General features: G+C 35.5%; 1 protein-coding gene across 1 annotated transcript; it reads right to left on the reverse strand.

The window, feature by feature from the left end:
- Positions 1-1,933: 1,933 nt before the first annotated feature.
- On the reverse strand, positions 1,934-10,932 carry LOC109613753 (pickpocket protein 19-like). Its single transcript, XM_059124232.1, is given in 10 exon segments — positions 1,934-2,154; positions 2,239-2,348; positions 2,414-2,552; positions 2,675-2,728; positions 6,543-6,684; positions 6,895-7,044; positions 7,141-7,158; positions 7,160-7,255; positions 7,322-7,856; positions 10,670-10,932. Coding segments are annotated over 10 exon segments (1,728 nt in total).
- Between the last annotated feature and the right edge of the window lie 4,338 nt (positions 10,933-15,270).

The raw sequence follows: 15,270 nt of genomic DNA on the forward strand, positions 1-15,270 counted from the left end.
AGGGTATATTAACTTTGTCATTCCGTTTGTAACATCCTTAAAATTCTAAGTCGATTTAACGATGTCCGTCTGTCTGTCCGTCTGTCTGTCTGTCTGTTGAAATCACGATACAGCCCACATTATTTGACGTAGAGCGCCAAAATTTAGCAGAGCTATTTGCATTGTGTCTAGGATGGTTGGTATTGAAAATGAGAAATATCGGTCCACGTTCTGGTATAGTCCCCATATAATGGTACCTCCCGATATTCGGTATTTTGATGATTTATGCCACATTTTTTCACGGATTTGTCTGGAAATTGGTATTTGTAGGTCATAACGGGTCCTTGAGCGTGTGGCAAAACATTGCATGTATAGGTCCACGTTGTTGTATAGCCCCCATATAAAGGTACCTCCCGATATTCGGTATTTTTGTTTTTTTGCCACATTTTTTCACGGATTTGTCTAAAAATTGGTATTTGTGTGTCATAATGGGTTCCAGCTCCGGTGGCGAAACATTGCATGTATGGGTCCATGATTTGGTATAGCCCTCATATAACGGTACCTCCCGATATTCGGTATTTTGATGGTTTTTGCCACATTTTTTCACTGATTTGTCTAAAAATTGGTATTTGTGGGTCATAATGGGTCCTAATTCGTGTAGCGAAACATTGTAATTATAGGTGCGCGTTTTGGTATAGCCCCCATATAACGGTACCTTCCGATATTCGGTATTTTGATGATTTATGCCACATTTTTTCACGGATTTGTCTGGAAATTGGTATTTGTAGGTCATAACGGGTCCCTGAGCGTGTGGCAAAACATTGCATGTATAGGTCCACGTTGTTGTATAGCCCCATATAAAGGTACCTCCCGATATTCGGTATTTTAGTTTTTTTGTCACATTTTTCACTGATTTGTCTAAAAATTGGTATTTGTGTGTCATAATGGGTTCCAGCTCCGGTGGCGAAACATTGCATGTATGGGTCCATGATTTGGTATAGCCCTCATATAACGGTACCTCCCGATATTCGGTATTTTGATGGTTTTTGCCACATTTTTTCACTGATTTGTCTAAAAATTGGTATTTGTGGGTCATAATGGGTCCTAATTCGTGTAGCGAAACATTGTAATTATAGGTGCGCGTTTTGGTATAGCCCCCATATAACGGTACCTTCCGATATTCGGTAATTTTATGGTTTTTGTCACATTTCTTCTAATGTTTCTTTTACCCTAAGGTGGAGGGTATTAAAAGTTTGGCCCGGCCGAACTTAATGTTTTTTACTTGTTTTAGCTATTAAATATTTTTTTTGTTTATTTTTTGTTTGGAAATAATCAATATCTCACAGTATTTTCAATGTTTCAGCAACAATTTCCTAAAAAAATGGTAAAATTTCTATCACCTCCCAATTTGAACTTCATAAAAGTTTGTTTAGTAATTTTCCCATATAGAGGTGAAGAACAAACTAAATGAGCCACCATACGACCATGTACCGTTATCTCTAATTTTTGGGAATTTTTAGGAAACCGATTTTTAAATCATTTAATTGTTTTCATGGAGAAGGGTATGGAAAGTTCGACTGAGCCAATTTATGGGAGATAAAAAAATCTATATTATTTTCTTTGTTCAATTTCCATTTTTTCGCCCTACTATTAGGTTTTGTCCAAACTATAATAATTTTTGTTAGGACTTATTATTATTATTATTATTTTTTGATAGAAATTGATAGGAAATTTTCACTTGTTCCATTTGCTTCAATATGTTTCCAATTATACACAATTATTAAATTTTATGATTAAAACTTGATCATTATTGTTTTCAAGTTTATATATTTTATATATATATTTTTAATTTTTCATTAGTTTTAATTAAAACAACATTTTTTAAATATTTAATCCATGAAACATTTTATTATAACTTCTCACATTTAATACCGCGCATTCATGAACTGAGATGTCAATATTTGTATGGGCTATTTTGTCTTTTCTTTGATGTTTTCACATTTTTGTGCTGGATACGAGTTCTTTGAACTTTCGGTTTCTTGTGGCGTGTCACAAACAGTTCACGAATCTGTTTGTGCAGACGAACATACAGGCCAATGGTAAAGTAATAGACAAGTTCAACGGCACTCAACAAAGATGCACCCAAAAAGAGACCCATGATGCCGCCAAAGTTTGCTAAACAGGATACACAAAAAGACAGGGCAATAAAATATCCAAACTCAATGGATTAAATTTATAAAATGCGATGAAAAAAATTACCCACTAACTCAACAAATGTGAAACGTATTGATTTGCGATATTTTAGTATGTATGATGATTGCGAGAAAATATCCAGCTGTACATATTTATTTTTATCCGCTGGATCAATTCTGAAACAAAGAGTTATTTAAAATTTTATGTTAGCTAGTTCTTTATACAGGAAGTTTTTTCTTACCCCTCCAGTTCAGCTCGACTGAAAAATCCATCATATAAAATTTGCCTACAGCTATTGAAACAGCTGCATGTCATGCTGTCGTTAGCAACATCATCAATGAATTGTTTTTCGAATGCATGTTGTTCTTCCGCAAAAATATCTAAGAATGTTATAGAAATGTAGGAATTCAATTCTTTATTTCAAATGAAGCCTCCTCCAAATTGTTGATGAATGTAAAAAATGTAATGGTCAAAACAAACTTACCACAAATTAATAACTTACGTGAATGATCGTAAATGCACTTAAAATCGGATGGTTTACACCTGGTAAAATTATCTGAAATAAAATAATTGGGAAAAGTTGTGAGAGTACTAAACATGCATTATATTACTAAATCTGTATTACTATATGTACAGAAAATTTCGATATTCCAATTCCATACATGCACCCAAACCTGAATTGTTTCAGATTTTAGTACCCATTACCATACACATAGTGCAGTTCTAACATATAGTGCATACTCCAAAACCACCTCCTAATTTAAATCCCGCGGCAGAGGGTTCTACGACACTGGATTGACCCGAAACAGCAACCCTTCAATTAGGTCCAGAGGCTGCCAACCCAGTGTAGATATGTTCGTGTTTGTTTATTTTTCTGTATTGGGAGCAGTACATCCCGGAATGCTTTTTCGGATTCGTTTGGTCCGTGCCGGGATTGAGGAAAACGCCGCAAATGGTCCTGTACGGTTTGCCAAAACATCTTCCACCACAGATCAGTCTCGGTGCGATGTAATGGATGCGGAGAATGTGTGCAATTTAGAAATTGTTCCGAGGTCGGAGTGTGGAACTCACCCGCAGTCTCCAGAACAGCAACCTTTACCATAGCACCTAACGCCACACGTTGCTGTTCAAATTCCGGACAGCGTGTCGTTCTCGCAAATCAATTGCAACGGACTCCGAGGTAAAATAGATGAGATAGTGAATTTTATGAACCGGAGGAATATCTTGATCGCAGCAGTGCAGGAAACCAAGCTAAATGAAAGTTGTAGCTTACAACGTTGCAATGGTTACAACGAATTGAGGAAGGATCGCACCAGAAGTGAATGGGATTAGGGTTCCTGTTACACCATTCTGTTCAATGCAGACCTATCTCGCTTGAGCTAGTCTCTAGTGACCCATGGAATGTATGGGAGTAGCAGTCAAGTGTGGAACTGCCGAGGTAGAGGTGTACATCCCGCCGGTTAATAGCTGTGAACCGCATTACTTGCCTAATCTAAGCCCGCTTTTGGAAGCCAATAACCGCCTGGTACTAGGGGATTTCATGAGTTGTTGCATTTCTTCCTAGGTAATGACCAGAGGGGATCAGCATTGGCAGAGCAGATTGATCGCTCCACATTTTGCACGGTAAACAAGGATGCCCCCACCCGAATAAGAGGAGAGTGTCACATTTCGCCAGATTTAACCATTGACCAGCAGTCACATTTAAAGACGTAACGGTGACTGATCCGAAGAGGTACACTGGCCATTTTAACCGCCAATTTATCGAGACCTTGAGATTGAGGCGAAGAGTCGCATAAGAGCTCTTCCCGTCGAGGATGTACCTTCACAATTTACGATGGGTGGTGTTTGCGAATGTCATCTAAAGCGTTGGGCCCAGACGGAATACAATGGTAATGTTTAAGCAACTGGATACACCGGTAGTTGAATATCTAACAAAAGTCCTTAAACAGTCGTTAGACACCCACATAGTTCCCGAAGCCTGGGAAATGGGCAGGGTGGTCCCGCTACTGAAGCCAGGCAAGGATGCCAGAAAAAGTGAATCATACAAGCCAATTTCGCTTTTGACGCCAGTAGCAAAGACTCTGGACGCTTTACTCCTCCCTAATACCGTCCACTACAGAGTACCACAACAGTATTGCACGCCATATCCACACGTCTCAGTCGAGGACTCAACCAGAACAGGCCTTGCCATAAAACAGTAGTGGTGACTCTTGATCTATCAAAGGCCTTTGATACGGTCAAAGTTGGATATTGAGATAACTACCCCCTATTGTTATGTGGACAACAAGACGTTCAGCCCCGTAGAGTTAAACAGGAAGTTCCCCAAGGTGGGGTGATATCTTCGGAACTGTTTAATATCTACCTTTCCGGAATCCCGCGGCCTCCAGACGACATCAAGATAATAACATATGTGGATGACTGTACGATCATGGCGTCGTGTCCTGTATATGTGTCAGGGTGAACAGCTATCTCGCCGAGCTTGCCACATTTTTCCATGCGAGGAATATGAGAATACCCGACACTTAATCAACGACCAAACGATTTACCATATGTACTGCGGAGATGAGATCACAGCTGAATGTATAGGTCGAGGGGCACATAATTCCAACCACTAACGTCACGTTCGATAGGATCTTCAAGTCATCCGCACAAGCCACAGCTATGTGTGATAAATTGAAAAGTAGGAACAAGGTCCTCATTGCGCTTGGGGAGCGGATAAGGAAACATTGTTGACCTCTTATAAAACGATAGGTCGGTCAGTGGTTAGCTATGAGGCTCCAGCGTGGTCTGCGAATACGAGTGCAACACAGTGGAAAAGTATTCAGACCTGCCAGAATGCCGCCCTGAAAACTGCAACAGGGTGGCTGCTCAAGAATCCTGTGGATCATTTACATGAAGAGACGAAGATTCTTCCTTTACGTCAGCATAATCATATGATTTCGTTGCAGTATCTACTTGGGTGATATCGTGGGAGTCATCCTAACCACCATATGGTGGACAGAACTCCCACACCCAGGCATGTAAGGAAGGATCTGCATGATCTAGAGAAAGAGAGGTCCAGCGATATAAGAGAGGGCACTAGAACGGGTCAAGTCGCATACGTAGTTAACAATTACAGTATGAATGCCGTCCTCAAAGTCCACCCCCCATCTATTGCAGCTAAAGAACGTCGACTACCTAGGCAAACCAGGGTAGTTTTGGCCCAACAACGTTCAGGATGGTGCAGCCGTCTCAATTCATATTGGGCACGAATTGACAAAGGTGTGCGGAACGCCTGCCCAGCGTGTGATACAGGCCGGCACAATATGCTGCATCTGTTCAATTCCAGCCAAGGTTACCCAACTCCGTCCTGAGGATTTCTGGCTATAGACCATAAAGGTAACAGAATTCCTAAACCTGGACATCAAAGAAGGACCGGATTAATCAGTCTATAAACAACAAAGTACATTATCACTGTTACTACAACAACCTCCTAATTGAAATCACATTTCCCCAATTCAATTCTTATATTGTACCTCTACCCGTTCACATAATACCAGATTGTACCAAATTTAGTAATTCGATTTGTATACCCTCCACCATACTATGGAGGGTATTTTAACTTTTAACTTTCAGACCCAACAAAGTATATATATTCTTGATCAGCGTGAAATTCTAAGTCGATTTAGCGATTTCCGTCTGTCTGTTTTAATCATGCTATATTTCGAACGAATTGAGATATAAGGCTAACATTTTGCACACATGATTATTTTTCCAGTAGGCAGGTTAAGTTCGTAAATGGGCCATGTAGGTCCAGGTTTCCATATAGCCTCCACATAACATTACCTCTCTATATTCGGTATTTTGACGAGTTCAGGTACAATACCCGCTGAAATTGTTTGAGACGTCGTATTTGAAGTTCGTAATGGATGCTACAGCCTATGACAGAAAATTGTCTATGCTGGTCCAGGTCTTCGCACAGCTCCGATATAACCGTATCTCCCTATATACGATATTTTGATTGATTTTAGGTACATTATTCACCGTTTATTTCTAGTTTCGAATTTGAATATGGTAATGACTTGTGACAAACAATGCCTATGTAGGTCAATGTCGTATAGACACAAATATAACGGCTATATTCGGTATTTCTAAAATTTTAACAGAATTTTCTTAGGGATTTTATTTCCAAATTCGTTCCAAATGATTGAGGGTAATCAAAGATCGGCCCGGTCGAACTTACTGCTTTTTACTTGTTTATAAATCGATTTTCAACAAAAATGCTACATCAATCTTACATCCCATCAAAATTCTCTATCCATTTGGACTCAATTTTTAGCACCTTTTGATAATTAAAAAATGTTTTAATTTTTTTCGCTCTACAAACTTACCAACTTTGGTTCTTGGAAAAAATAATTCTAAATTGCATTTACAATACTTGAGAACATATTGCTGATGACAGCGGGTACGGCAATTGCCAACCCAATATCTGAGTCCGGGAATTTTCATGTACACATCAGAATTGGATTCATCCTGCCGGTTAAAAAAGAAAAATGATGAAAGTAAGCAAATATCCAGAACATTTCTAAGGCCGAAATTTGACATTAATTTCCATAATGTCACTGAACCGATATTTTATAGAAAATATGGAAATATACCTAACCCTTTAAAAGATAAAAAATTCTTACAAGGAAAATGTGACACTGAATGGTAGATTTAGTTTTCTCATAACTCAAAACTTACCTCAAAAATACAACGTCTGACTTCGGGTTTGACTACTTTAATCCGGTCATTGGTCTCAGTTATCTGAGTGGATATGGCCAATTTGGTATATGTATTATAATTGGCATATTTCACATCGGCATTCCATTGATCGGGTTTTTTAATCATGACCTATAAAGAATAAAGAAGAGAAGAGGAAGATTTTTAATAAATACTATCTATCAAAACAAAGAATAGTTCGTTCGGAAGCTATCAAATTGTACCCACATAAATACCCCGGACATCTAGGTGGAATTCTACTCTCATCAATGACCATTCTGGCTTTCAGTCCTGTTCCTTCGCCAGCTTTGGAATTATGATAGGGATAGAAAGGGCTTCGTTCCTGCAAACAAAATAACAAGAAATTCTCATAGAATACATATATATTTTCCATTAAAATCAAACCCACCGCCTTGGCTTTATCGTCTGGATTAACCATGGAATTAAAGACAAAACAAAAGCCCACCTCAGTACGCTCCAGTGCAAAGAGATCACAGCAATTGTAACGTTTGTTACGCCACACACAGTGCCCGACAAATGCTTCGTTACACGAATACGTCAAATACCTCATAACGCTGTTGATATTCAGATGGTCGATGAGACTGAGATTAACCTGGGAATTGTTACTAAACAATGGTCCAAGCCGTTCAAGATCTGAAAATTTTAAACTTCCTAAGATGTCAAAAAATGCATAAAATGTTTGTATGGTTTCAGCGGTTGCATTTGACGGCAGAAATTCTTTAACAGCTTCATTTTGTAAGCGTTGCCAATCGATGCGATATGGTAGACATAAACCGATCGATGGAAATGCAATCATGAAGAGGGGATGTACTGAGTCTTCCACGGTGGTTTGAATACGTTGATTGTAGTACAATTCCGACAAGTCGAAGTAAACAACACAACAGGCAACAGTTGTTGCGATTATTATCAGCAACCAAATTATTCTGGAATATATAAGGAAAGACAAAATATAAAAAAAATATGTATGGGAAATAAAAGCGAATCTTAATAGATATCATACTTCATACACATCGTTTGGGAAATATCTAATTTTGGACTCAAAACTTTTTTCCATTCAAAATCGTCCACCTAAGAATTTTAGATTCATTCTTACCCAAACTGCACATCTTTTCATTATTTCTTTTAAACAAAACTTCATATATCGTACTAAATTTTCATATCGAAATGTTTACCTTTTACACCAAAAAGTCTTCAAAACCTTTCATTTTGAAATTCACAGTGTAAAAGCCATTGTACAATGAATCCACATACAATTTTTCAGTCCAAAACTATTTCAACGTCTCCATAGGTAATATTTATCACGCATATCCAAAGCATTCTATATCTCTCCATCCTAGTCACCAAAAGTATTCCAATATTAGTACCATTTAGTACTCTCCACCTATTTTAGTTCGCCTTGGAAACAACACCACCAGATTCCATACAGGGGCCTCATGTCTGCAACAATGACTTCAATATCAAATTTGGGAATTTCACTTCTATCCTCTCACCCAATTCCACATTTAGTACTTTTTTTGTAATTTTAGTACAAATTGCAAAACCGTTTTGTATTGCAATCATAGACACCAACAGTAATCGTAATAAATATATTTTTTATTTATCTGGTACTTTTCGTACAAGACAGACTCCAACAGGGACCTCAATATCAAATGTCGGTATTCCAGCTCTATAACTTCACCCATTACCAAATTTAGTACCACTTAGTACTTTTGGAATCATAAAATTACACATTTCCAAAAGCACCTACATATCTTAACTAAAGACATCAACAGTGAAATTTATATCAAATTTCCGGATTTTTCCTCTATTCCTTCATCTAATATAAAATTTTGTACAATTAAGTACTTTTCTTACAATTATAGTACACGATTCCAAATCCATCCCCATATCTCAATTCCAGATACCAAGAGAGACCTCAATATCAAATTTGAGGATTCCAGCCCTATCTCTTCACCCAATACCAAATTTTTACCATTTAGTACTGTCCGCACAAACATAGGACGCATTTCCAAACCACCGTCAAATCTCAAACACAGATACCATCATTTTCGGATTTTTATCCCTTCTCCCAATACCAAATATAGTACCATTCAACACTTTTCGTACAATTTAGTACACATTTTTGGAACCACCTAATACTAAATTTGATATTTCGAGGTTTTTGCAAATTCGTACTAAAAGAGTACGGAGAGTACTAAAATGTACTAAAAATATAAATTTGGAATGAGAGTCACTGATGGAGTTCAGGACAGATGTGCCATAGGGTTTTTGCAAATTCGAATTTTTAGGATACGGTAAGTTCAAAAATGTTACCGAACTTAAAAAATGGTACCATTTGGTAGTACGTATTAGGTTGTTTACCAATTAGGTAAACAACCTAATACGTTGTTTACCAATTACCGAACTTAAAAAATTGTACCATTTGGTAGTACGTATTAGGTTGTTTACCAATTAGGTAAACAACCTAATACGTTGTTTACCAATTAGGTAAACAACCTAATACGTACTACCAAATGGTACCATTTTTTAAGTTCGGTAACATTTTTGAACTTTCCGTATCCTAAAAATTCGAATTTGCAAATCTGTCCTGAACTCCATCAGTGACTCTCATTCCAAATTTATATTTTTAGTACATTTTAGTACTCTCCGTACTCTGTTAGTACGAATTTCCAAAAACCACCTACATTCCATCACAGCATCTATCCTTCACTTCATCAGTGACTCTCATTCCAAATTTCAGAATTCTTGCTCATTTCGTTTATCCAATACAAAGTATTAATTTTTTAGTAAACGTTAGTACGAATTTGTAAAAAAAACAAACTTATGACATGACTACTCACGAAGACTGGCATCTCCAGCCGTTTCGTCTGGACGTTGATTCTAGACATGTCAGTCATTGAGTTATTTATGTTAATTGAAAAAAATATTCTTCAAAAAATCCTCCTCTCCAAGGTTGCTCAAAAATATTTTTTAAAAAATCCTCCTCTCCAAGGCTGTTCAAAAATGTTCTTTAAAAAATCCTTCTCTCCAAGGCCGTTCAAAAATATTCTTTAAAAAATCCACGTCTCAAGGCCTTTTCAAAAATATTCTTTAAAAAATCCACGTCTCAAGGCCTTTTCAAAAAATATTCTTTAAAAAATCCACGTCTCAAAGGCTTTTCAAAACATATCCCTTAAAAAATCCACTCCTCGAAGGCTCTTCAAAAAATATACTTTAAAAAATCCACTTCTGGAAGCTCTTAAAAACATATTCTTTAAAAAATCCACGTTTCGAAGGCCTTTCAAAAAATATTCTTTAAAAAATCCACGACTCGAAGGCTCTTCAAAAATATTTTTTTTAAAAATCCACGTCTCGAAGGTTTTTCAAAAAATATACTTTTTTAAAAAATCCACATCTCGAAGGCTATTCAAAAAATATTGTTCAAAAACCACGTCTCGAAGGCTATTCAATAAATATTTTTTAAATAATCCAAGATTCGAAGGCTATTCAAAAAATATTTTTTTAAAAATCCATATCAAGGTTCTTCAAGAAATATAAAATAGATACAAAAATCAAAAAAAAAAAAAAATATATATATATATTTCTCAACGTTCATATAGAGGCACTTGCAATATTTTTTATTTCAAAACACATCTGCCTAGCCCTGTTATTGATATTATATAGATATTGTAACTGCTCGAAATTTCCTGAGTATTCAGTCATAAAATAATTTCAATAGTTTCTATTAATTTCTTACTTTTCATAATATTTCAACTCCGGATGGGTTAAATATCGAAAACCATGCAACGATGAAGTATCACAATATTCTCGCACATAAGGTTTTAAAATTGAACACAGCGTATTGGATTCTTTTTTTGATTCCATTGCGTTGGATGCCGATTGTATTCGAGGTTGCCGTAAAAACTTTTTGTTTTTTCCATTGTTATTTTCAAATGTTTGCAGATATGATTTTCGCAGTGCTTTAGGTTTAAAATATTCAAAATCTTTTGCATACAACATTGTTGTTTGTATTCTTTGTATGTAGTTCTGGTACTAACTGGCCGGAAGATTGTGTTATCTATGGATTTTATGTCCTTCGGGGTTATGAAACGTTTTGTAAATGATTGTTTCCTTTTTTTTATAAATGTCCATAAGAAGAAAAAATAAATAAAGTCCTTTTAACCATTTATCAAAGCTAGGCCTTAAAGGTATGTCTTGTTTACACATCGGTTGGCCTCTGCCTTCCTTTCAAATCTTGTGCTGTCTATGCGTGTGTGCGTGGGTATTTACTAGATAAATATTTGCTAATTTGCGTCTTGAGTGACATAATTTAGCAGAGGACAAAAATCACTGCCCACATTGTTTCTCTCTCTTCCTTTTTGGTCGTTTTCTTATCGTTAATGACATGCCTTTTAATTGTTTTGTACTTGCGTAGGGGTAAAAGTTAATTATCGATGTTTTTATCTTTTTTGCTTTATCTTTGTTTCTCTGTTTCCTAAGCTTTCGTTTAGCATTTGTCATTGAGGAAAGTAAGAAATATTTTTTTTTTTGTAAGAAAAGTAATATATAATAATTTTGTCTTGATATCTTTTAATACCACTGCAAAATAAGAAATTCAAAATCGCGGGCCTTCAACATTTTGAGTATAGGATTACATTACACTTTTTGATTACACCTTTTTATTTAATTATGACATGTATGTAAAGGAACACAGGATTTTAAAAATATTTTTTAAATAATTAGTAGGTATCGGAATCTATTTATCTCATTATTGCACAGCGTCTAATTTTAGAAGAAATACTGGGATGTGCATAATTCGGGGAAATGGTAAAAATAGTTTTTATATTTTTTGTGCGCCTTAGTGATGTGATTTATTACTTTTGAAAATTTTAACCGTTTGTTGTGGATATGCCAGAAAGGGTTGACCGTTTTATACCCTCCACCTAGTATGGATGGTCTATCTCGAAATATAAATATTAAACTCCGATTAAGATTTTCCGATTAAGAGATTTCCGTCCATCCTTCTGTGGAAATCACTTTAGCATCAGAAGAAAACAAGTTTAAAAGTATCAGTCAGTTTTGCCAACCGATGTATACCCTCAGCTATTGTTCGTTCATTTGCATATATTTTGACATCCGCTATTATAATTTAAAATTTTGAGCCTTTATGGAGGTGGTTCAGAAGGAGTTGGCCAACAATGTCCAACTCCTCTCTGATATAAAAATTACAAAGTGCCATATTCGGACTATACCGAATAATTACTTCACATGTTCTTAAATATGTGATAATTTTTAGAGAATGTTAAAATGTACTTGAGGTGAACCGACAATTTCCACTTCATGTAATACTAATAAAATAGTGGAATGTGCACAATGCAAAGAAAATCGAACATTTATTTCCAAATTTTATGCGAATAATTTAAAATCAAATTTTTAACTTTCTATATATACCAAGTTTGAAAATAATCTCCGACTTGTTGCTCAAGTTAGTAGGGATATACATATGCATTTAAAGTTGTGATACTTTGTTGGAGAGTTACCAAAGGTGTAGGCCGATATCTATCATCTTCACACATATCTTGTTTGTTATGGGCGGTTTGTTATTCAGAATTTTAACCCTTTTGTGGGGGAGGTACCAGAAGGAGTGGACCGATATATTTCATCTTCACTCCAGATTTTGTGTTAATAAAAATATTGGGATGAGTGAAGTTCGAGGAGAGTCGGATATTTATTTCGCATTTTATGAAAGTTATAGTTATTCAAAATGTTAACCCTGTGTGAGGGAGGTACCAAGAGGAGTGGTCCGACATAATCCATATTCATAAATGTTCTTGTGTTAATAGAAATATTGGAATGTGCCAAGTTTGAAAATAAACGGGTGCTCATTTCGCTTTTTATGAGATTAGTGGTTAATCAATGTTGACACTTTAGTGGAGGAGGTACCAAAGGGAGTGGATCCATATTTATCATGTGAAATGAAGATATATGGCTTGTTGAAATATTAGAATTTGTGAGATCAGATTACAATCGAATGCAACTTTCGCATTTTGTGGGCGTTTTGTTACACTTAGACCCCTTCGTAGTGGAGGTAGTAGAAGGAGTGCACCGATAAATTCCATATACATGCTAAATTTTGTGTGGCTTGAAATATTGAGATATAATTTCGAAATTTATATGAGTTTTAAATATTTAAAGTTTTGACCCGTCGGGTGGGAGGTACAAGATGAAGTGGTCCGATATTGTCCATTTTCTTGCAAAGATTGGACAAATATAGATGAATCTTTCTTGTTTTTTAAGGTAAATTATTTTCTGTTTAAATTTTGACTTTTTGTGAGGGAAATACCAGATGAAGTGGAGCGATGTTTACCATATCCGTAATCGATCTAAGTTTGACAATAATGTTATGATGTACCTGGTTTTAATTAAATCGGACAGACAGACATCCCTACATTGACTCCAAATGTTCTACAATGTGTTTGGGTCTAAGACCGTTATTTCGATGAGGTACGTTTTGGCCGTATCAAATGATATATATTCTCTCTAGCCATATGACAGAAGGTATAATGAAGTAGATTAAATTATACTTTTACAAATTTTACTTTGGTGCTGAAAATGGGCCAAGTAGGTCTAGCATTCATATGACTGTACTTCTAGATATTTGGTATTTTAATAATTTGTGTCACACTTTTCACTGAAATTGTAAACGAGCTGCCCTCCAATTCCAGTGCCATCAATGAATATAAGTTAATTTTATCAATCTTTTTTATTCTTAGAGCAAAACCCTCTATCTCGCGTACAACTTTCTTTCTTATTTTTTAAGCAGAACTACTAGCCAACGCTACTCCGTAAAAAAAGAGTGGAGAGTGAACTTCTTGTCAAACTCGTACTTTTCGAGTCTGATATCTGATATGAAGTCATTTAGCCTTATATCTGAAGTGTAGGTGGAATGCTGGTTAAGATTTTTGTTCAAAAATGATTTTATTAATTTTACCTTGTTGTAGTCAGATAAAGTTGATTGCATTAAAACATAGATGTATTTTTTTTTAATTAAACGACAAATTCTCTCATTAGCTTGTGTAAATTGTATTTATTTTAACAAACCAAATGTAATGCAATATATCCCCTTTAAATCTGAATACAATTTATTTCTTAATTCTATCTTTATTTTATAACGTAGATTCAATCATTTATAAGATCTACATGACACATTTTAACACGTCAATATTTGTATGCATTATTTTGAAATCTCTTTGATGCTTTTACATTTTTATACTGAACTGAAGGAGTTCCTTCAACTTTCGGTTTCTTATACTTTGTCACAAACCATTGTCGGATTTGTTTATTTAGACGAGCATACAGGCCAATGGTAAGATAATAGACAAGTTCAACGGCACTAATCAAAGATGCACCCAAAAATAGACCCATGATGCCGCCAAAGTTTGCTGCAAGAGACAAATACACAAACAAATGAATAAAGTTAAAATTTAATAGATTTATTCCAAAAGTGATAATTACCCAAAAGTTCCACAAAAGTGTATGGAATCGATTTTCGATATTTCAAAATATACAAGGACTGAGAAAAAATATCGAGTTGTACATATTTGCGTTTATCCGATGGATTTACACTGCAAAAGGTATTGGTTTAAACAATATGAAGGATATGTTATATGATATTATTGCCTACTTACCCCTCCAGCTCAGCTCTATTGAAAATGCCATCATATAATATTTGTTGGCAGTTATTATAGCAACTACATTCCATGCTGTCGTTGGAGACATCATCAATATATTTCCTCTCATAGGGATGTTGTTCATTGGAAAAAATGTCTAAAAGAGATCGAGTTATAAGAATTGAATTTTTATTATTCTTTTAACAATAATTCATGTTTTGGTGAGTTGTGTTTTTTAAAAAAGCTTTTTCTGAGGATATCCTTTTCCGTGAATTGTTTAAAAATATTTTTTGTCATGCATTATAAGAGCATAATTAGTGGAAATGGGATTCTAAGTCCAATATTTCAAATTAAAAAACAAAGAAGTAAAAAAAAGCTGTAAGTTCGACCGGGCCGATCTTTGAATACCCTCCACCATTTGGAACGAATTTGGAAATTTTCAAAAAATAAAAACCGTTAAAAATTCTGTTAAAATTTTAAAAATACCGAATCTAGCTGTTATATTAGGGTCCGTAGGACGACGTGGACCAGCGTAGTCAACTTTTGTCATAAGCCATTAGAATAATCAAATGCGAAACTTTAAAAAAATCGGTGAATAATGTAGCTAAAATCATCAAAATACCGAATATATGGAGGTACCTTTACATTGGGGCCATACGAAGACGTGGACCTGCACAGACAATTTTCT

Source organism: Musca domestica, unplaced genomic scaffold, assembly GCF_030504385.1.
Source record: "Musca domestica strain aabys unplaced genomic scaffold, Musca_domestica.polishedcontigs.V.1.1 1, whole genome shotgun sequence".
In the NCBI taxonomy this organism is placed as follows: domain Eukaryota; kingdom Metazoa; phylum Arthropoda; class Insecta; order Diptera; family Muscidae; genus Musca; species Musca domestica.